Source organism: Alligator sinensis, unplaced genomic scaffold, assembly GCF_000455745.1.
Source record: "Alligator sinensis unplaced genomic scaffold, ASM45574v1 scaffold872_1, whole genome shotgun sequence".
Classification (NCBI taxonomy): domain Eukaryota; kingdom Metazoa; phylum Chordata; order Crocodylia; family Alligatoridae; genus Alligator; species Alligator sinensis.
The window spans coordinates 178,095-200,279 of record NW_005843140.1 but is presented as its reverse complement, the minus strand read 5'-3'; the positions used below and the strand labels follow the sequence as shown (position 1 = coordinate 200,279).

General features: G+C 53.5%; 1 protein-coding gene across 1 annotated transcript in view; it reads left to right on the top strand.

Moving 5' to 3' along the window:
- Nucleotides 1–22,185, top strand: part of ATP2B4 (ATPase plasma membrane Ca2+ transporting 4) — an 84,602-nt gene that overhangs the window by 50,848 nt on the left and 11,569 nt on the right. The window contains exons 7-20 of the mRNA XM_025193978.1: nt 2,520–2,555; nt 4,912–5,073; nt 5,706–5,920; nt 6,889–7,131; nt 7,614–7,855; nt 8,848–9,082; nt 11,413–11,592; nt 12,034–12,121; nt 12,569–12,675; nt 15,115–15,306; nt 15,428–15,641; nt 16,607–16,818; nt 17,968–18,075; nt 20,874–21,056. Coding sequence (XP_025049763.1) covers nt 2,520–2,555; nt 4,912–5,073; nt 5,706–5,920; nt 6,889–7,131; nt 7,614–7,855; nt 8,848–9,082; nt 11,413–11,592; nt 12,034–12,121; nt 12,569–12,675; nt 15,115–15,306; nt 15,428–15,641; nt 16,607–16,818; nt 17,968–18,075; nt 20,874–21,056 — 2,417 coding nt within the window. The remainder of the gene's footprint in view (nt 1–2,519; nt 2,556–4,911; nt 5,074–5,705; nt 5,921–6,888; nt 7,132–7,613; nt 7,856–8,847; nt 9,083–11,412; nt 11,593–12,033; nt 12,122–12,568; nt 12,676–15,114; nt 15,307–15,427; nt 15,642–16,606; nt 16,819–17,967; nt 18,076–20,873; nt 21,057–22,185) is intronic.

Genomic DNA, 22,185 nt, shown 5'->3' with positions numbered 1-22,185 from the left:
CCTGCTGAAAGAGGAGTAGATTTTCCCCCCAAGCCCAGTCCTCAAGTTCTCTCTAGCCTGAGAGTTGCCAGGCTGGTCTCTGTGTCCCGCCACCTCTCAGCACTGACTGCATTGCACAGTGCCACGTGGCGTCTGTGGGGTGAGGGGGGCAGGGGCCCTGCAGTGTGTGGCCATGTGGCAGGCGGGGAGAGGCGCAGTTTGCAGGGCTGAGCCGCTCACCTACGCGGTACCAACTGCACCCGAATTCATCCGCCTTCCTGCCACCGCACTGATGTCTTGCTGCTTATTCCGCCCACTCCACCCCGATCCCTGTCAATCACGAGCAGCGAGCAACAGCGCCTTTCTCTGCTTTCTGTGCTCGAGAGGGGAGCGTGCAGTAGGCCACTGGGTCTCTGAGACAATAGGAACCCACAGCTTGCTCAGGAAGTCGTTGCTTCTGGGCTCGGGGGTCAAGTGAGCACGTCTGGGATGTGTCCGGGGGTGTCACGAGGCAGCCTCGTGAGGCAGAGGGATGGGAGTGCGGCATCCTGGGGGTCATGTGTACAAGCGTCTCTTTGGGGGAGGGGGGGCCTGTCTCGGGGGAATGGTTGGGAGAGCAGGTGTGTCCTCTTTTTGCATAGACAGTCTGAAGCTGCCTGCCAGCTGTCTGCACCTTTTGTGGGCTCTTCCTGCCCTGATGACTGCCCCTGTCCCCAGCAGTGTTGCTCACACATCTCACCCACTCTAATGGCACTAGGTTTGTGGCACACAGAGCAGAGGCAGAGAGGGGACCGGCCCGAGCTACAGCTCTGGGGCAGAGCTTGGAGGAGGCTAGAAGAGGCAAGGTGGGAATCGGGGGAGGGGTTTGCCCTGGAAGGAAGGCCACCTGGGCCGTGCATCATGCCTGTACTTTTCATAGGGGTGAGGGTGCATTTGCAAACCATTGGGCCTTTACCACCGGAGAGCTTAGGAGCAGCACGGCAGGACCTAGTCCACGGGCCAGCTTCTTGACTGCTGGGAGTTGGTTGGTTTCTCTGGGACAGTCAGCGCATAGGCGTTAGTCGACGCCAGCTGAGGATCCTAATGTTCAAAAGATTCCCCGATGGCCTCTTGCTCCCAGGGGACAGGGGTGAGAAGCAGAAGGCAGGTGGCTTGTGGACTGATGTGGAGGGCTCAAATACACGCCTGCGCTGCTGACCAGGAGCGGGACTCTCATCTGGTCATTGCAACTTCTCCCTGGAGCATTCACTAGAGCTGACAGCGAGTGCAGAGGCTCTGACATCTCCCCACTCTTCTGAAACCAGGCCAATGGCAGTGCTGGCCAGAAGGGTTAAAACAGAGTGAGACACAAGCATGAATCTCTCCATCTTCTCCCAGTAGTAAGGGAGGTTAATCCTGGGTCTCCTGTCCCTAGGGCTTTGCTCCTCTTGCCCCAGAAGCAGTCTTCAGTCTTGCGCTTGAAGCTTTTCCCTGTCTCCAGAAGCAGCACCCAACACTACTTATTTTGCTTTGCAAATGTCATTTAGCATTGCCACCTGTCCCCTTCCCCGGCCCAGGGCTGCAGCCTGTCTGACTGCTGTCCTGTACTGAAATCATCCTCCCAGTGCCATCCCCAAATGTCAAGGCTGGGAGGCAAGAATCTTAATTTAAGTATGCAGCTGTTCCTTTAAACTGCAAGTTAAGGGTTTGACAGAGATATTACCTGAGAGAGATTTTCTTCAAGCAGCCACCTGTCTCTGACTTCCTGGGACCATCCTGCATTTCGGGCTTAAATCCTGGGGTCTCTTGGATCTCTCTGAAATGGGACTTTTGTCCTAAATTTTGAAAACCTGGGCCCTGATTGGTACCAAGTGCTTCCCTGGTCATAGTCAGGCCATCTTTAGGAAACCAGGCAGTTGCATGGGCCTGGAAATGGGCTGATGGCCATCGCTTTCACAGGTGCTGATAGTATCTATATCATGTGGTGGTGGGAGGTGTGGGGACCTGGTTGTTTCCTTGGCCTGTGGTAGGCAGGAGATCACAATGACCCTTTCTGTCAAGGCTGCTTTTCAAACTATGAACATCCTGCAGGGCTCAACCTAAGAGCAGGTCCTTGATGTGCAAGAGACCCCTGTCCCCAGACAGGGGGAGGGAGAAATGGAGGAGCAGCATCCCCATGGTACAGGAGGGGACTTGAGATGATGCAAAGAGGCAGTGGCATCTCCAGGAAGAGAAAGGTGGTTAGCTGTGGCAGCGTAGCCAGGGGACCAGTCTCATCTTGCAGAGACCACATCCTGCGGCAGCCAAGTGCTTTTCCTATGGCAGAGAGCAGAGGGCCAAGAGAGTTGGAAGCTGAAGCCTGCGTGGGCTGCTAGGGGAGGGAGGTACGGGTTGCTGCCTGCAGCTATGCTGAGGAGGGGGCTCCCCCCCACCCCGGGTGTCCCAGCAGAAGCTGAGAGCCTAGCAAGCACTGCCCCCGCCTGGGCGCGTCCTGTCGCCGGGGACGTTGGTGTCGGAACCGTGTGCTCAGCGCTCCACCCTTTTTCTCTTTGTCTGAACAGGTAAAAAACCAGGAGCCCCCGAAAATCGCAACAAAGGTAACCAGCCTCTCCATCCTTTGAACCAGCACCACACTAACTACCAAGCATTCCTCCTTCCTTCCTTCTTCCCATGAGTCTGTGCTCTTCGCCGCTACAGCGGGAATCTCGCCTTGTTGTCCTGGAAGAGGGTGTAACCATCTCTGCGGCGCTCGGCCCCATCCCTGCAAGCTCAAGGCCCCGCTGGAGTCGCAGCACCCCCTGCCGTCAGCCTGGTGTGCTAAGGGGCTGTGGGCTGTCCTGTGCTCTGGGGCAGGGAGCAACGAACCCGGGGAGAGCTTTCCCCTGCAACGAGGCTGTTCTGCGGGTCTCCCGTGCAGGGAGGCGAGGATGGGGGGAGGCCCTTTGACTTAGCATCTGCTTAGATGAAACCCTTGTGACTCACCTGCCAAGAGATGGGGCCTCTGCATCACAGCCCTGCAGTTTCTGCCCCCATGGGAAAGAGCCTGGGTGGGATCTGCCAGTTCTCAACAGCGCAGCGGCTCCTGCATGTGAGCAAAAGGGACCTTTTGCAACCTCTTACCAGCCTGCCAGTGGCAAAGGCAGCAGAGGGGGAGTTTTTTAACCTAGGCAAGAAGGCCGTGTCCATCCCCTTCTCCCCCTCCCCGCTTCTGTCCTGCGACTGTGGTGGGTCCGGCCTGTGTGATGGTTACGCCCTGTTCTTCTCATGGCCTCTCTGAATCTAAGTGAGCGTCTTCTCTTCAGTATGTTTCTCACACTGTTCTTTCCAGGCTGTGTGGAGGAAGCCCATTTCTGCACCTGTCTGTTTTTCCACCCCTCTCTCTCTCTCTCTCCTCTCAGCAGTTTGAGTTTTCCTCCCTCCAATCTGATCTGTGGGGTTGTTTTGGGGGGTTGTGTTGGGGGTGGGGATTTTTGGTCCTTTTTTTAGTTTTGTTTTCTTCCTCTCTGTCCTGTTTTCTGTCAGTCCTAACCGTGGAGAGCACAGTTTTGGAGCACCATGACTACTACTGTACCCATAACATCCCGGTGGTGGGAGCTGAAAGGGGGCATGTGCTCAGAGACCAACCATAGTCAGATCTGTGGGTGAACCGCTGCTTTTCCAGTTGATTTATTTTAAAAAAATAAATAAATAATTAAAAAAAAAAAAGCCCGAGCAAGCCAAGAGCAGGAGCCGAGGGGAATGCAAAAGAGAACTCTTGCTCCCAGCGGGGGTTTCTACCTCTCTCCTCAGTCAGTGTGAATTTTACCTGCAGTCTCTTTGGCCTGGGCCTTCAGCTGATGGAGGCCAGCATAACTCCAGTGGACTGGGGGAAACCAGGTTGGGTTGCACAGCTAAGCATCTGGCCCTCTTCATTTCTCAGATCCTAAAGAGCACAGTGTTGGCTGGATCCGGGGGTGGGCAGGGGGAAAGGTGCCGGTTCACTCCTCGTCATAAGTGAGTCAATCTCCACCCCGAGACTTAACCTCCTCCCTCCATCTCACCCCCTTGAATGCTGCCTGTCAAGCGACTCCTGCAGAGCTCCCACCAGGGCACTGAAGAGCTTGTACTTGGTCGTGTGTACCACAGGGCATGCAATGACAGGAGATGCTTTCACACGGAGCGTAGCCTCCGTTGCCACCAGGTCCATAGAAGAGCAGGATCCCGAAAGGGATGCTCATGTGAATCGATCTCTGCAGAGTTGGTTTAGCGAGGACTCAGACCATGCAAGAGCATCTACGAGCTCTGGAAGGGCTCTAAATGCACCTGCTTCAGGGTAGGAGGTCTCTTCCAGAAGGGTTTGAGAGGTACCTTAACCGCCCAGAACTGCCTATAGTAGATGTCCTGACCCCTTTTCCAGGAAGCAGCTGGGGCTGGCTGCTGCAGGAGAGGGGCTGGATCCTGGATTCTCCATAGTCCAAGCCAGTCTGGCAGCTCTGAGCCTATATTCAGGGGCTTTATTAAATTTAACTCTCTGTCGCCAGTGCGAGGGTAAGTATCTCTAGCCCCATTCTGCAGATAGGCCAGCTGAGGCTCACAAGTGAAGGTACTTGCCCAAGATCATACAGTGACATCCAGGAGATGAGCTGGGAATGATCCCTGGCCCCACATCTCTGTAGCTAGGCTGTTTTGTTCCTTCTGTCCAGGTATAGCTAAGTAAGGGCATGATTTGGGAAATGGGAGTAAGTGGGGTGAGGCCAGAGGAGATGCAGTGAGCTCTTCCAGGCACGTGCCCCTGGGGGAGGTGGGTCAGGATCTGTAGGCTTTGCCACTGTCGGATGCCTGTGTGTGCAGGGAGTCTTTTATTTGCTCTGGGTTTCTCCTCTCTCTGCCTTCACCATCTCTCAGCGGTGCCCCACCGGTTTCTGGGCTCTCTCGTGCACTCACCCACTGTGTCTATTTTCCCTCGGGGTGTAGCTAAAACTCAGGATGGTGTGGCCCTAGAAATCCAGCCCCTGAAGAGCCAGGAAGGAGTAGAGAATGAGGAAAAAGAGAAGAAGAAGGTGAAAGTCCCCAAGAAGGAGAAGTCTGTGCTACAAGGGAAGCTGACCCGCCTTGCAGTGCAGATCGGGAAGGCAGGTGAGTAAGCGAAGGAGAATTCTCCTCCCAGATGGGGTAGCGCTAATTTTTGGGTTCCCACTGATGTGTTGTCTGAGACCATGAGGATGAAGGATACCGGCTAGAGACTGGCACCGTGTGAGAAGGTGGTGCTGTGTCCAACTGCCCTCGGCCAGCTCTGCCAAGGTACTGGAGTCCCTGCAGCACCGCTCTGGGGCTGTAGCTTTGCTGATGTCCTTCAGCCCCCAACAGGACCCTCTGCTGTTCTTGCCCTGGGTGCTGCCCACACACGTTTCTGCTGATGCCCTTCAATCCTGACCTGTAGCTGCCTCTGCCCATTTAATGTGTGGGAGCAGAGACCCTCCTGACTGCGTTGGATGGCTGATGTAGATCTGTGATGCGGATGGAGGAAACAGGCAGAGATTGCCTCTGGCTCATGCTCAGATGCCCTCAGCAGGTTCAGCCACAGGGGAACAGAAATTGGAAGCCGTGAGCATCAATGGCTTTCCCATCTAAACCCTTGGTGTAGGAGGGGATGGTGCATATGAGTGGGTGGCATCACTTTTGGGTCTGAGACACCACCGAGACCATGGTCACCTCCAGTGTGTATGTGTGTGTGTTCACGTGCCACCTGCCTCTTCCTTCTCCCTCAGGACTGATCATGTCAGCTATCACCGTCATCATCCTGGTGCTGTACTTTGTGATCGACAACTTTGGCGTGCAGGGCAGGCCCTGGCTGGCAGACTGCACCCCCATCTACATCCAATACTTTGTCAAGTTCTTCATTATCGGCGTCACCGTGCTGGTGGTGGCTGTGCCCGAGGGCCTGCCGCTGGCCGTCACCATCTCCTTGGCCTACTCTGTCAAGGTGAGGCCACAGCCTAGCTACGGAGATGATGGCAGTGACTCTGTTCCCCAAAGGACCAGAAGAAGAGGCGGGCAGGGGATGAGGAGGCTATTTGCCTTGTGTGGGGAGGGTGAGGCAGACCTCAGCAAGGGACAGAGAAGTGGATGCTCATGTGCACCAAGGCCTGTGAGATGGTTGCATTTGCTCTGAGGAGAGGGCACGGAGTGGGGTAGCAAGGAAATGGACTCATAGTGCTCGGCAAAATGAGTCCTCAGCTGCTGCCTCTCCCAGCCAGAGCCTCCGTTCCCTTCTCTGCATCAGCTGGAACAGCAGCCTCTGCCCAGCCGAGGAGAGGGGATTTGGCTGGCACTGCCGTGGAAACGCCGCGATGCTGCTGCAGAGCTGGAAGCGGGGGTGGAAGGTGTCGTAGGAGCCACGCACAAATGGCAGCTCCCATCCAGGAGTGAGAAAAGACGTGGGCTGCAGAGGCCGTCGCCTTGCTGTCTTCTCTCGGTTCCCGGTGGGATGCCTCTCGCCGCAGAACCTGCCAGCCTGTGCGGTGCCATGTCACTTGGAGAGTGCAGGCGCTGTGCCCTGGCACTAGAATTGGCAAGCTGGTCAGTTGATTGGTCAAATATTGTCAATTGACCAGTCAACTGACTGCATGTTTTTTGACAGGTCGAAGATGATAGCAGTTTTACAAAAAAAAAAAAAAAAATTTTTTTTTTTTTTTTTTGTAGTTTTCTTGACAGAAATATGACTTTTTGTTGTTGTTTGGCACATTTCTTAATGGAAAAATTATGCTTTTTTCTGTGTTGTTTGGACCTATTGGCAATTTTTTTTTTTTTTTTTTTTTTTTTTTTACAATTTTTGACTGATATATGACTGGTAAAGTTCGGTCAAATTGACTTGCCCGGTCAAATACCCATCCTTACCTGGGACCCCCTTCCTGCCTCTCTCACCCTTTTGCTGCCCATCCCCCACTGCAGAAAATGATGAAGGACAACAACCTGGTGAGGCACCTGGATGCTTGCGAGACCATGGGCAATGCCACGGCCATCTGCTCGGACAAGACTGGCACACTCACCATGAACCGCATGACCGTGGTGCAGGCGTACGTGGGCGACACCCATTACCGGCAGATCCCCGACCCCGAAGCCATCCTGCCTAAGGTCCTGGACCTCATTGTCAATGGTGTTGGCATCAACTCAGCCTACACCTCAAAGATCCTGGTGAGTTCCACCCCCTTCATTTCCGAGCTGGGGACTTGATCCAGGCACAGCTCTTGCTAAGAGCTTGAGGCGGGTAGCAGTGCTCCCAAGGAGCTAAGACCATGGGAGAGGACAGGGCTGCATTGGGGGAGGGTGGATACATGCAAAATGTAAATCACACCATTGTGCTCTTCTCGGTCTGACGTTTTTGCAGTCTCTTTATACCAATGCAAACTGATGCAGTGACTCGTGACTGCAGAAATGGTTAGAATCTAAGGGTTACAGCCTCATGGATCATGCATCTGTTTTTATACCTGTGCCAATCTGGTTTAAAAGCTTTAAGTGGGAAGTGCTCCCATTCATCTCTGTGCATTGGCCCTGGACCATACTGATGACTGTCTAATTTGATGTTAGCTAGCTATGTCTGGCCTCCAATTCCATTCTGGCTCATGGGCTGCATTAATGGATGCCTCCCCTCTCTTCTCCTACTGGGGACTCTTTAGCCACCAGAGAAGGAAGGGGGGCTCCCACGGCAAGTGGGGAACAAGACCGAGTGCTCCCTGCTGGGCTTTGTCCTGGATTTGAAGCAAGACTACCAGGCGGTCAGGAACGAGGTGCCCGAGGAAAAGCTCTACAAGGTGTACACCTTCAACTCGGTGCGCAAGTCCATGAGCACGGTGCTGAAAAACGCAGACGGCAGCTTCCGCATGTACAGCAAGGGCGCCTCCGAGATCATCCTGCGCAAGTAACTACCCTTCCCCACTTGGAGCCTCCTGGCTACTTCTCCAGCTAGGGCCTGCAGGCTGCCCATGGCCTGGGAAGCTCTTCCCAGAGGCCCATGAGAGGATCCTGGCCCTGGGGGACTGGGGTGATGTGGGATGTATGAGAGAGCAAGCTCACACTCTCTTCACACGCATGCAGAACACAAAATAATACCTGGGCCTTGTCCTGCCTTTCACATGTAGACCTTAAAATGCTTTGCAAAGGAAAACAGTAGCATTATCCCCATTTTGCAGAGGGGCAAACTGAAGCACAGAGCTGGGAAATAACCTGCCAAATGTCACCAGTTTCTGACAGTGTTAAAGCTAGGAGTAGAACCCAGGTGTCTGGACTTCTGGTCCCAGTGCTCGTCACTAGACTGCACTATTTCCAGGGGAGCTTCTGGTAGCAGCTATTGGTTATATGTCCTTCCTCTTGCACCTGAAACGGGGAGATAAAGGAGCATTGTCCTATCCAGGATAGTCCCACTGATTCATCCTCTGATGCCTGGAATAAAATCCAGGGTGTTGAGCAGAACTGAAGCCAAATATGCTTGGAGACCTTGTGGTATCTGCCATGTTACTAATTTTGTCACCTCCTCTGTGGCCTCTGAGCTCCTGGCAGCCAAAACAGCATGGAAGACGCAGTGCTGGTGAAATGTCAGGTCCGAGGGTTCCAGGTGGTGCTGGGCCTGTTGCAGGTGGTGTTTCAGAGAGATTCCTGTGCCCAAATTTGCCACCCTGGGAAGCTGGGCCAGTTCTAGGGTAGCACCTGGGTGCTGAGCTGATCCAAAGCTCCTAGGACTCACCACAGCTTAGAGGAGTGAAGTCCTTCTTGAGCAGCTCCTTCTAAGCATGTCAGTGGGATGGTGTCTCCTGCAGAGTGGCCAGGGCCCTGCTGGGGTGGGAGGCCTGTGTCTCTGTGGTTCGAGTGGCAGGCACACAGCATGGTCTCCGTTAACCTCTGCCCTGGGTGCAGGTGCGCAAAGATTTTGGACAAGAATGGGGACCCACGGCTGTTCAAGATGAAGGACCGCGATGAGATGGTGAAGAAGGTGATTGAGCCCATGGCCTGCCACGGGCTGCGCACCATCTGCCTAGCTTACCGGGACTTCCCGGCCGGCGCCGAGCCCGACTGGGACAGCGAGAACGAGATCCTGGGTGACCTGACCTGCATTGCCGTGGTCGGCATCGAAGACCCTGTGCGCCCAGAGGTATCTGAATGTGTCCCCCTTGCTGGGTGCTTCTCCATCCCTTCCCCATCCCCTGCAAAATATGTAGGGTGTAATCACCACCCCCCCACCCACCGCCACACACACTTCTCCACTACTGCTGTATAGCAGGGGCATGAGTGTCTTGGAGTGCACAAACATCCCAGAGATGCCCACAGGCTGCCTTACCCTATGCTTCTGCCACTCCTAAGATGCTCTTCTCCATCTGGGCCACCCTAGGTACCTGGGACATGTACTTCTCTGTCTTACTACGACCCCAGATCTGTGTGGCAGAAGCATGCATGGCACAAGTGACTATAGGGCCAGTCAGTGGAAGGGGAAGTGGCCGGTGCTTACATAGAGCCATGGTCAGTAAAAGGGTTAATGGTGTGGGTGGTTGGGGTACCAACTTGCCCCCTTCCTCCCCCAGAGGCAGAGAGCACCCTTAGCAGTAAACCTCACTTTCCCCTGCAGCCTCCTGCCCCTGCTTCCCCTCTGCTGTTTCTCACCACTTGCCACGGGGCAGACAGGCAGACAGCTGGGCTAACACAATCAGCCCTCCCGTCTGTGCCTCCTGATCTCATTCTGGAGCCTGCCCCCTGCATGCTGGCCTTGCTCGCATCTTTCCTTAATTAGATGTTGAAGTATCTGGGCTTGGGAATCGCATTACAGATGCCCTGTCTCTGCTGGCTCTGGAGGCTGTGATTCAATTTGCTAATTTCTCACTAATATCCTGCCTCCTGCCCCCTCCCATGCCGTTGCGGCTTGTTCGCTAATAGATAAACCCATTAATGTAGCCACGTGCTGCGGCAGCCTGAGATGTGAGGTCAGGTTGGTGGGGGGGGAGGCCGCTGTCAACCTGCCATCCAACAGTGTGGGAGAAATACAGCATCCCACATCTCGACTCCCTGCCCAGCCAGACCTTGGCGCCAGCGCCGCAGCATCGTGTAGAGGAGACGCGATTACATTACCCCCGGGAACGGGAGGAGAGATGCTGCTGGTGTCGGTTCCAGGAACCGCTTGGAGTAAGCGTGCTTGCTCCGGCTGCGGCTGGGGAGGACACGAGACCTCAGGGGCAGGCGTGATCAGCTGCTTGCTTGCCCTGAGCTTGGGAAGGAGCATGTGCCGCTTGTGGCTTCTGGGAAGTGAGCTTGAATGCCCCGAGCCCTTTGTGCCACCTGTATAGCAAGAAGAGTGCAGCACTGGTCTCCAATGTTGGAAATTCCTCCATCACCATGCACCTCTAAAGAGCCCTTTGTAGTGAGGTCGGGGCTCCACAGACCGGGATCACTGAGCAGCTCCTTCCCCAAAGCAAGGTTGGAGGTTCGCCGTCCCATGCTTGTGTTAGGCATGACCTTGGTTCTTGATTCCAGGTTCCCAAGATAGAGCCCTGCTCCAGATGTGTGTGGTGGGGAAGGGGGCATCTCGCTTATCAATGGAGCTTAGGGATCCTGCTGTCGGCTCCAAGGACACCCTGTTCCTCTGTCCTTGTGGATCGGTGTGCACACAGCCCAGCCTGATGATGTCTGTGGGTGGATTGGAACTAAAGAGGCCTGAAACCCCCAAATGTTGACCTGGCCCCTGCTCCAGTCTCCTCCAAACCAGCTGTGGCCCCATCTGACCTCTCTCATTGCTCCTCTCTTGCCCACAGGGCTCTCCCCACTCCCTGCCCCAAGACTCTTCAGACTCAACTTGTCTCTTCTCACTGGCTCACGGCTGTGCCTGAACTTCTGACTGCTGGGCCCAGACCCAACAATCCTGCCTTAATCCAGCTAGGAAACCAGGTGCTATCATGGTGCCTGTATTCCAGTGTTGGTGCAGATGCACTCGTTCCCAGTTCCCCTCTCCTGTGCTCTGTTCATACTGGGTCCCCTTGACTCTGCATCTGACTCCCACTGGGTTGGGAACACAAGATGGGTAGGAGCCTTCTGGGCTTTGAATCTGGTTGTCTGCATTCACAGACTCCAGTGACGCAAAGAGTCCTGAAAAGTATCCGCTGCCACCCCTCGCACACCAAAGCCACAGAGCACCTCATGAAAAGCCCATGCACCCTACAACGCAAATAAAAAGGTGGGGGGAGGGCACTGCTACTGCCCTGCCACCCCTAGAAGAGACATCTGGTTAATATGACCCAAGGAGAAAGACCAAGCCTCATAGAGCAGAGAAAGGCAGAAACCCCCACAGTCTTGGCCAGTCTGATTGAGGGGAGATCAAGGAGGAATGTGCTTGGCCCTGAAGGTGGGGTGTCTGGTTTCCCCCTGCCAGCTCTTTATTCTAGCTCCTCACCTTTGCCATGCTGTCCTGCATCTAATCTTGCCTCCCTTCATCCCCAGGTGCCAGAGGCCATCCTGAAGTGCCAGCGTGCCGGCATCACTGTCCGCATGGTGACGGGTGACAACATCAACACGGCCCGCGCCATCGCCACCAAGTGCGGCATCCTGCTGCCTGGGGAGGACTTCCTGTGCCTGGAGGGGAAGGAGTTCAACCGGCTCATCCGGAACGAGAAGGGCGAGGTAGGAATCCAGACGGGGCATGATGGACAGAAAGGACCTGCCTCTACCTGAGCTGCTTGGGAGGCCCCAGGGCATTGGCAACAGCCTTGCCAGCTAAGAGGGGACATTGCTATATGGGAAGCACTGACCTGCAGCGTGAGGAGGCAGCTTCTCTCTCCTGGGACCACATAGGTGGGGAGGGGGAAATCTTAGTGTCTCATGCAGATCCATTCAGCTGCTGAAGCCATGCAGCCATCTTAGCCAAGAGCCAGGGTCACAAGGAGGGTATCCAGGCTCCATATGCAGCCAGGGAGTAGCACTTATAGCAAGATGAAGGTGACATCCCATTCTTCTTCCCAACCCCAGCTTATGAGTGCTCCTGTCTTTGGGGCAGGGGGCCAAAGGCTGCCAAGCTCCTGCATGTGGTGTCTGACCTGGCCTCTCTCCTGGTTTGTCCTGTAGGTTGAGCAAGAGCAGCTGGATAAGATCTGGCCCAAGCTGCGGGTGCTAGCGCGCTCCTCGCCCACGGATAAGCACACGCTTGTGAAAGGTAGGGGCTGCTGGGAGCCAGCGCTTATGTGCTGCTGTACAGACCCTCGCCCAGAGGGGACTGAGCTGGGACTTCACCTAGGGTCTTCTCCTGGCTCTGTTGCTCACACTCAGTGAGCAAGGCACTGTCCCTGTTGCTGATCCAAAACGCAGGGAGCCAGTGAGGGGGAGACTCCTCAAGGTCTCCAAAGGCTGTGAGATGTTTTCTGGAAGGTGCTATAGAAGGGACTGTACTAAGCCCCAGCAGATGGGGGAACTGGAAAACAGGCTTGACGTGATGACCCTTACCAAGAAGAGACGCAGCCCTCAGTGCTCCCCTGGCAGGCAGGCGCCTGCTCCAGGACAGCATCCAGGCCAGCATTGTATGGGCACTGCTCTTTGCTGAGCTGTATGCTCGGAGCCTGCTGGGGGATCTGTCTTCCCTTTAACCTGCGTGTCCACGTTTCAGGTATCATTGACAGCACCGTTGGAGAGCGGAGACAGGTGGTGGCCGTGACGGGGGACGGGACCAATGATGGCCCTGCATTGAAGAAAGCCGACGTGGGATTCGCTATGGTATGGCAAGAGAATGGGCATACCTCTGCATGGTGGGCTGCCTTTCGAAAGGTCCTGAAGTGCCTTAATAGGGAGGAGGCAAGGTTCTTTGGGTAGAGATAATCTCTTTTATTGGTCCAACTAAATAGCTGGAAAAAAGTTCTTTGCAAGTTTTCGGGCACAAGCACCTGTCTTCGGACATTGGGAGACTCTAAGCTGCAGAGCCATCGCTCTGAAAAATCCTATGGAAGGTGATGGAGAACCATATCCTGGCTGTAAAAGCCTCGCTCGGATTTGACATAACGTCTCAACTCGTCAGGGGCCAGGGGCATGTTGAAGTAATATCTGTAGGGATTTTGCTGCAAGGGTCCTGCAAGTATCTCCTGCTCCTTTTCACCCCCACCCCCAGCTCAAAGGCATGTTGCCTTCCTTTTGCCCTTACTGGATGATATGTTGGGTTAGGATACTGGCCTGAGCTGTTGACTGGCAACCTAATGTTACGTCCTGAACTTATTCATGCACGCCCAAAAATGAAAGGCTTGGTTTCTAGAGGTGCTGAGGTCTGTGACTAGTAGATACCAACTCTGTGGTCTAGAGTCGTGCCCAAGTTACTGGCCCAAATTCCGAATCTTTTGTTGACTTTGTGGCTAATATCATGTTCGTTTATCTATGCTGAAAGTGTTTTGAAATTCTGGTTTGCCACGTGTGCTGTCATGATTTATGTACTCTTTTTTGCATCCATTTCTATTCCAATGGGACAATAGGAATGGATGGACCTGTTGTTTGGTTTCACTTGTTTCTAGCGAATTGGTTGTTTTGAATTCTGGTACGTTAAACAGGCGGCTGCAAAGCGCGTGGGTTGCTGCTATTGCCAGGGAGAGTGTGTCTGAGACGCATGGGGGGAAAAAAAAACTTCTGGAGATGAAGTATTTTCATGGAAGCAATTTCGCAAGCTTTGGATTTCAAAGCTTAAGTAGCTTTGGTCTTGCTTTTAAGTCCCCCACAGCACCAGCAGTGTGGGTGTGTGCATGTGGGGGTGTTTTTTCTCAGTCTCTCCCTCCTCTCTTTCTGACTCAGTCCAAGTACATAACTTGGTGTCTGAGGCAGCCCCAGAGAGACTGCATGAGCAGTCTCTGATGACCCAGCAGGCCGAATGCTGCCCTAGGAAGGAGAGAGAACTGCCTTGCTGCAGCATCCAGGAAGGGGGTACAGCAGCATCTCCAGGCCTGCAGCAGGGTCACAAGTCATCTGAAGCATCCTACCCTGCATCTCCTCTAAGCATTGGCTCCAGGAGCTGGGAAAAGGGTCACGTGGCTGTTAATTTCTGACTCCCCTGTCAAGCATGCTTGCTTACAGAAGTCAGGGAATTCCCACCCAAGATCAGACTTGCCCTGTACCCAGGCTTAGCAGGAAAACATTGGGGAGAATTGCTCACCGTGGGGCATCTCCTGCAGTTGGCTTGCCTTTGGCTTTCCCGGTGGCTACAGGATCTGTGTGCACAGAGCTCCTTCTAGTGCTTGTCAGTGAGTAATGCAGCTAAGCCAGATCATTGCTAGTGTTCATATATGGTGCCTGGAAAATGAGAGAGGCTTGCCTTAGAGGAAGTGCAGCCTGATTCCAGAAGGATCCCAAGTGGGCAAAGTCACCTGTTGAGCTCACTGCAAAAGGGTCTAAGGGTCTAAGTTAGGAACAGGGGGAAGTGACAGACAGAGAAGACCAAACATGCATCTGAGCCAGGACAACTCTCTAGGATGCAGTGTAGTTGGTTGGGTCTTTATCTCTGTTTTGAGAGCCTGTCTGTTCCTCTGGAAGTTCCTAAAGCTTAATCATGTAAGGGGCAAAGGTACACAACCTCTGGATCCTCATGGTATGTGTGGCCAAAGAGTTAGGAGCACCAGCGACTTGTAAATGAGCTCCGGGTGCAGTGTGTCCTGAATTTTAACATCTAAAGGTCCCTAAGCCCCCTGCTTGCTGCAGCAGTCTGCTCAAAGGGTAGAGTACAATGAAGACCTGACCTGGAGGTAAGCAGAGGCTTCCTTTTTGGAGGTGTCAGCAGGCAGCATGACCCAGCATTGAGGGCATTGGTCTGGGAATCGAGAGATCTGGGTTTTGTTCTTGCCTCTGCCACTGTAGGATCCTGAACATGTCCCTTCCTGTACCCACTGCTGATGCTTGGGAGGGGAAGTGCCCAGCAATGTTTCTATTTTCCTTTCCTCTGCTTTGGTATTCTTCAACTAGAGATGTCACCAAGGGACTTCTTGTGAGCACTAGCACAGGAAACAGGATGATGTTGCAGGCCTCATCTAAGGAGAGATGGGCCCATTCTGCAAATCCTGGGCCCAACCCTAGCTCTTGGGGACTGTGTCTTGAGATGATTGCTGGGGTTCAGCCAGGTGGGGAGCGGGGAGATGACCTTAGCTGTCTGCTCAGTGACTCACCACTGCCTCTTCCTCCCCCAAGGGCATAGCAGGCACAGACGTGGCCAAAGAGGCTTCTGATATCATCCTGACGGACGACAACTTCACCAGTATCGTCAAGGCGGTGATGTGGGGCCGCAACGTCTATGACAGCATTTCCAAGTTCCTGCAGTTCCAGTTGACGGTCAACATTGTGGCTGTCATCGTGGCTTTTACAGGGGCCTGCATCACGCAGGTAAGTGCCTAGGGGGGATAGGGCAGGCTGCTCTGGGTGTGGCTGTGGGTGGTTCTGTAAGGCCTGGGGAAGTTGCTTATTGCATATAACAGGTCCTCTTTGTGGGGTTGTTCTTCTGCAGGACTCTCCTCTGAAGGCTGTCCAGATGCTGTGGGTGAACTTGATCATGGACACCTTTGCCTCCTTAGCCCTTGCCACAGAGCCCCCCTCTGAGTCCCTGCTGCTGCGCAAGCCCTATGGCCGTAACAAGCCCCTCATTTCCCGCACCATGATGAAGAACATCCTGGGCCATGCGGTGTACCAGCTGACCATCATCTTCACCTTGCTCTTTGCAGGTGAGTTGCTATTGCCATAGGGTGTGGGGTGAGGTCACCTGCATGCCCCTCTGCCTCTAAGCCATCGCGGAGTAAGCCCATGTAAGCTGCTGTCTGCTCCATCTGGGGCACCTCTCCAGTTGCAAGGGGACTCCACTCCAGTGAGTCCAAATGTCTGCCAAAGGCATAGTGTAGCAAGGAAAAGCAGCTTCTCCAATCAGCGTTTAAGGTAGGGCGCAGGACAGTGATGCATTTTTTTCAGGTGGTTTGATTCTCCTGCATAGCAAAGTAAGAGAAGGTACGTGATGCACGGCCATGCTGCGTAGGAAATCCATCAAATCCAGGCTGAAATTACTCCCGGAAAATGTGTGCAACTTGCTGCAAAATGTGCCGTGGGGGATGTGTAAAAGGTCTTTGAGACTCGATCCAGTTTGAGCAAATCAGTATCCCCATCCTAAAAGCCACCACCATACATGGCTCTAATGAGTCTCCCTTGTCATTAGCCTCAACCCAATGGCCAAGAACAAACCTGGGCAGGGGTGTGCCAACAGATGAAGGTGGCTTCTGGCCCAGGGCTGATGGGGACAGTGTGTGTGGGGAAGAGAGAACTTCCACCGGTGGTAGGACAGCAAGGACTCAGCCCTCCCTGGCTACCTACCCAGCACCAAATTAGTGCTTTGTTGGTTAATCTAAACCTGCTCCACCAGCTCTTTCTGCCTGTATGGGGGTGCATTTCCTCCCAATAACTGCTTTATGCTGGGTTCTGAATTGGCCCCACCAGCCTTACCCGTATGACACTGCTGTTCTTGCCCCCCGCCAGTCATGCCAACCGAGGTGGGGTATCGGTTTCCCATCACGCCATCCCTCGTGTTTCCACAAGGGTGACTTTTTTTTTTCCAGCTGTGCATTATGGGCTAGTTCAAATTCTAGGTTCTTTCTGAAGCTGAGTGGGTAGCAAACATGAACTTTCCTCTCCTATGTGGTAGGCGAGAAGTTTTTTGACATCGACAGTGGCCGGAATACTCCCCTCCACTCACCCCCCACTGAACACTACACCATTGTCTTCAACACCTTCGTCATGATGCAGCTCTTCAATGAGATCAACGCCCGCAAGATCCACGGCGAGAGAAACGTCTTTGAGTCCATCTTCCGGAATCCCATCTTCTGCACGGTGGTTCTTGGCACCTTTGGCGCGCAGGTAACAGAGCAGCGGGCTTATGCATGGATGGGGGATGGCAGGTGGGGTGGAAGAAGAAGGATGATCTTTAGGTCTGGCTGCTAATCTGGAACTTGAGCCAGGCTCTATTCCCTGCTCTCCCTCAGATCCCCTATGTGATCTTGCACAAGTTGCTCTGCCTCTATTTCCATTCTGTACTTGCTCCTTCCCTCTCTCAGAGGACAAACATCAATGCTTGGAGTACCCATCACTATAGTTAAAGACCTTATCAACCTCCCAGTGTGAGAACTGACTTGGTGCCCTCATGGAGGAGTCTTTGAAGGGCTCAATAGGGTCTGGATCCAAATGACTGCCATTCAAAGCCCTGTAGTCTTGGTGGGGTGTGATGGCAGGCTCCAGTTCTGGTCCTGCTTCTGGGTCCTCACTCAGTGTTTGCATTCTTGATTCTTTCTCTGGGATTCTTGGCCTCACAGCCCTGAGCTGTACTGTCACCATCCAGGATACTGGTTTCTTGTCTGAACTAAAACTGCTTGGCTATCCATTTTTTTTCCTACCCTAACGGGAGTAGCTGGCTTGGTGGCAGCTGGGCATGCAGTGCAGATGCCCTACGTGTCAGTAGGGTCCCCCTCCCCGGTAGTGTAGCCACACAGACCACAGGACATGGCGCTAGGCAGAGAAACCAGGCAAGCTGTGGGAGAAGGCTGCTGCAGTTCTCTAGCCTCATGCTAGCTCAAATTAGACTTCTGCTTCCTTTTGGCCCCTTACACCACCCACGGGCCAAGTCAGCACAGCTGCCACAGAGGCGTTGGGAGAGCGACACAGAAAGACCCTTTCACTGGATGATTCTTCAGTGCCAAGCAGTCCTTTTTCTATTTATAGATCCATTTTGTTCCTGCCAAAAGGTATGTGTTTTTGATGTAATGCCAGGTGCTTTGTTGTAAATAAATCCACATTTTTTCCTCCTTTCCACCAAGGTGAGAAATTTCAGGAATGGAAGGGAAACTTTTCACTTTTTCCCCAAAGTTTTCTATGGGACAGGCCACGTCACTAGCCCGCAATGCTGGGCTAGCGAGAAACATTGTGGGCAGGCAAAGCCCTCCAGTGCCACAGGGCTGCTCTGATGTGCACTCCTCTAACTGCCCCTGACTTGTGTGTCTGTCTCCTGTACAGATCCTCATCGTGGAGTTTGGAGGAAAGCCATTCAGCTGCTCTGGGCTCACCTTGAGCCAGTGGTTCTGGTGTATTTTTATCGGTGTAGGCGAGCTGCTCTGGGGACAGGTAAGAGCCGGTCTAATTATGCTGCACACCTCCACTGCCTTGCGTTGCCCCAACCCCCTCCCAGAGTCAGCATCACCTCCATCCACTCACTTGCCTATTCTGGAGCTGGGCACGCCTGTTTCCCCCCCTCAAGCACAGCTTCTTGCTTCTAAAAGCAGAGGGGGTGCTTTCCCTGCCGCTGGCGGCTGCTGGAAGATTAACGCCCACCCACCCCCACATGGTAGATAGCTTTTTCTTTCCTATATTCAGAGTTTATCATAAAGGGCCAGGGAAAAATACAGCTATAATCTGGTGAGGGGGGAGCTCCCTCCCTGTTGCAGTCTACTTCTAACTGCTACGCTTGGTAGTTCCCGTCAGGAGCTGCTAAGGGCAAATGTTTGGGGGCCAGGGAACAGGTTGTTCTACTCGGCGTTAATGCCTGGCTCATGAGGGAAGTGCAGCCAAGCTGCTGCATCACAGTGAGGAAGTCCCTGAGCCTGTGCAGATGAGAGGAGGGGATAGGGTTTTGGATGTCTAGGTCTGTGTGGACCTCGCTCTCATTTTTTGGAATAGCTGTTTGAGCCTGTGCCCCCGTCTCCTCATGCTCCTGTATGAGGGCATAAAGGAGCTGCCAGCTTCCTCCCTGGTTCCCCGGCACTGCTTGTAGCAGCCAGCAGGCCCTGCCAAGCATCCAGCCCCTGGTGTCTCTCTTCATGCTTTGATTTGGGCGTTCTAGAAACAAGCCGACACGGGGACCCCTCGGGTACTGCCCTGCTGTTTCGCCTGCAGTCATGGGAGCTCTGTTGCGGGAGGATCTCGTGTCTTATTCGACAGGCTCAGCAGAGGTCCCGTCAGGCTTGGGGAAGAATGCAGCCCCACAAATTGCTCGATGTGCTGCTCTTCTCATCCCACACCCTGAAACAGATACCAGGCTTAAAATACATCTCTGAGTGAGCAGCCCAGGAAAGGTGCATCTAACTCTGGGCCAAGCTTCTCCTCTGTCAGAGTTGAGGAAGCTCCCTGCAAGTACCCCAGTAACCAGGCACCACAGTCTTCTCCCCCTACCCCCACCTCCATAAGGGAAACCGCTTTCAAAAGAAGCCACCAGCACGGAGATCTCCTCCCTGATGATTTTTTTTTTTTTTTTTTAATCGGGTGCCAGCTCCCTTGGTATTGACTAGTGCAGTACCAAGTGCTGCATTACTGGCACAGTTTCTGGGACACGGCAGAGGCTACCCACACTTGCCTCTCAGAGCGTATTGCCTACAAGACTACAGGGGCAGGCTTCTTCCTGTCCCAAAAGACGACCCTTCAGAGCCTTTCAAAGATAGCTGAAACCTTACACATCCAGCAGAGAGGTAGTTAGCCATGTCAGGCAGAAGGCAAGGCAGGGTGGCACCTTAGAGGCTAAGTGGATCAGAGTGGCATGAGTTTTTGAAGGCTATGGTCTACTCTCAGATGCCATGAAACTGGTGAAGCATCTGACAGAGGAGGTCATTGCCTAGGAAAGCTCATGCCTCCTCTGAACCATTTAGTCTCTAAGAGGCCACCCTCTCCTGGCTTCTGCCTTAGTCATGCATATGCTCTCTGTCCTCAGCTCTTTGGTGCCATCAAAAATTGCCTTTGTGATTAATGGCACAGCACCCCCTCCACACCCCAGAAAAGGGCGGCTTCACCCTTGGTTTTCCATATTTCAAAGCAGACAGAGAAGTGTGTCCAAGTAGCATTGCAGAGGTTGGAGCATTTCTAGGAGCATCCAACCCCCAGGAACAGTGGCTTTAGAGAAGGCCACCACTTCTACCAAGGGGACTCCAGTGGGTCAAGAGCTCAAGACATCGGAAAGCAAATGCACCCATTTGTCTCCAGTTGTGCTTCTCTATCTGGTTTGAAATCTCGCCTCTTTGATGTGGGAGAGGAAAATTCCAAAAATGCTGGTTTGGCTTTAGAAAAGCGCATTTGGAATGTCCTTTTTCCCTTCTGTTCTCCCTTTATCTTGGGAGATGTTGGTCTCGGCGCTTTAATACTAGCGCTTCACAGCGTGTCCGGCTGTTTCATGACAGCACAAACAAGAGCCGATGACACTTTGATCTAGGAAAGAAGACACTTAAGAACAGCCACTATTTAATCCTGATGGACTGGCTTTAAAAATATTTCAGCTGGCCTGTCATGTTGCCAACAGCACCGCATAATAGGCCTACTGACAAGTCGGGAAAATAACGGGAAAGGGATAAAAATACAGACGTGAAAACAGCATGGAGTGAAACTTCAGTATTCTCTGAAGGATCACAGTTTCACATGGGAATTTTTGCTGTCAGAACTGACACGTCTTTAGTCTTGTCGATTAAGATGAAGGCAGCATTTTTTTTTTCTTCAGTTTTGACAATTTTTTTGCAGCCAGCTCAACTCAAGTGCAGCTGGTGTTTCTCCTTCCTGTCCTCCCAAGATGGTACTACTTACTGAGTGCCTGCAGGGAGATCCATACTGATGTGCACCCAGAGAAGAAGGGTGCCTTGCCCTGTAGAAGCTATGGTTCTGTGAGATTGTTCCCAGTGTCCATCCTATGACCTGTCCCCCAGCCCTGCTTTTATGGGGTCTCGGAGTGAGAAAGCAATGGGAGGGTTGTGGCTGCTTCACCCACCTCTATGCTGGCACTGGGAGTGTGAGGAGGTGCATGGGATATGGGTGGTCCTGAAACACACAGCTATTCAAAAGATCCCAGGGGCACCTGTATGCCTACAGCTGGACCAGTGCTGATTATGGCAGCATAGGACCATGGGGATTGCAGGGTAAGTGTAACTATTCTCTCCCTTTGTCTGCAGTTGATCTGCACTGTCCCAACCAGCCAGTTGAAGTTCCTGAAGGAGGCAGGGCATGGCATCACCAAGGAGGATATTCCAGAAGAGGAGCTGCCTGAGGACTTAGATGAGATTGACCATGCCGAAATGGAGCTCCGGCGTGGGCAGATCCTATGGTTCAGGGGTCTCAACAGGATACAGACTCAGGTACCGTACAGGGGGCGGGGGTGCTACTTCCTGCTTTTCCAGGGGTCCTGGCCAAAAAGATCCAGCACCATCCAGCATCTACCTGTGTGGCTTTTGACGGCTGTGGTGACACGCTAACCCTGTGCAGGTCCAGAATAATCGCTGCCAACGCCTTTCCAGGTTAGCTCTGCTGAGAGAGCCAGGGTATGGGACTGCATGGGTGCTTAGATGTGTATACCCTATACACCCCGCACCCCCGCCCACCATCATGGCAGGCTCAGGTTTGCACAGTAACCTGGTTTAAAGCATGGAGGCTGTAACTACTGTGAGATGGGATCTCATTGCCCTGAATAGCAAAGAGTGTGGGGAGGGGGCAGGGAGCTCAGAGAGCTGTGTGGCCCTTGGACTCAACAGAGTTTAGGCAAGTGACCTATGTTTCTGTTCAATCATGGGTTGTGCAGTTGGGTTGATGCAACTTGGCCACTTTCTCGGCATCATCTACAGGACCATTGCTCCCCTGGTAGCTTGTGGGCAGCCCTAGGCAGCTTCTGCCCAGCTCCCTGCATCCTGGTCCAATTGGGGATGATCCTGCCTTGAGTAGGGGGCTGGACTAGATGGCCCACCTGGTCCCTTCCAGCCCTACTTTCTTATGATCCTGAACAGAGCGGCATACGCTGCAGGTGACGGGACACCTGGGCACCAAAGGTCTCTCCTTGTCTCTGCCTTGCAGATGTGGGAAGTCAGCGCCACCTGAATCAGACCTGTTCTGCTTTCTGTTCCCTATCTGTCTTCCTTTCATTGACTTGAGTGTCCTTTGAGTCCTTCTGGGCTGATTCATACTCCAGGATCCAAGCTTGGAAGAGCAGCCCAAATATTATAGTGCTGAACCAGGAACCCAGGCTGAGAGGACAGTGGAGCTGCTTGTGAGCCTCCATCTGTGTTCCCGGTGGGACTCTCCAGTGCATTCTCTCTTGCCATGGTGTTGCAGAGGTGACCGAGTGGTGCCTTGTGCCACAAGGCTACACTGGAAGGAGTTGGCATCCTAGGGAGAAAGTGGTGAATTTTTTTTTCTTTGCGGGGGTGGAGGGAGGGGGTGTCTGTCCCTTGAGCTCCGGCTGGCCTTAATCCTGGAGTCTCCGGGCCTGCTGAA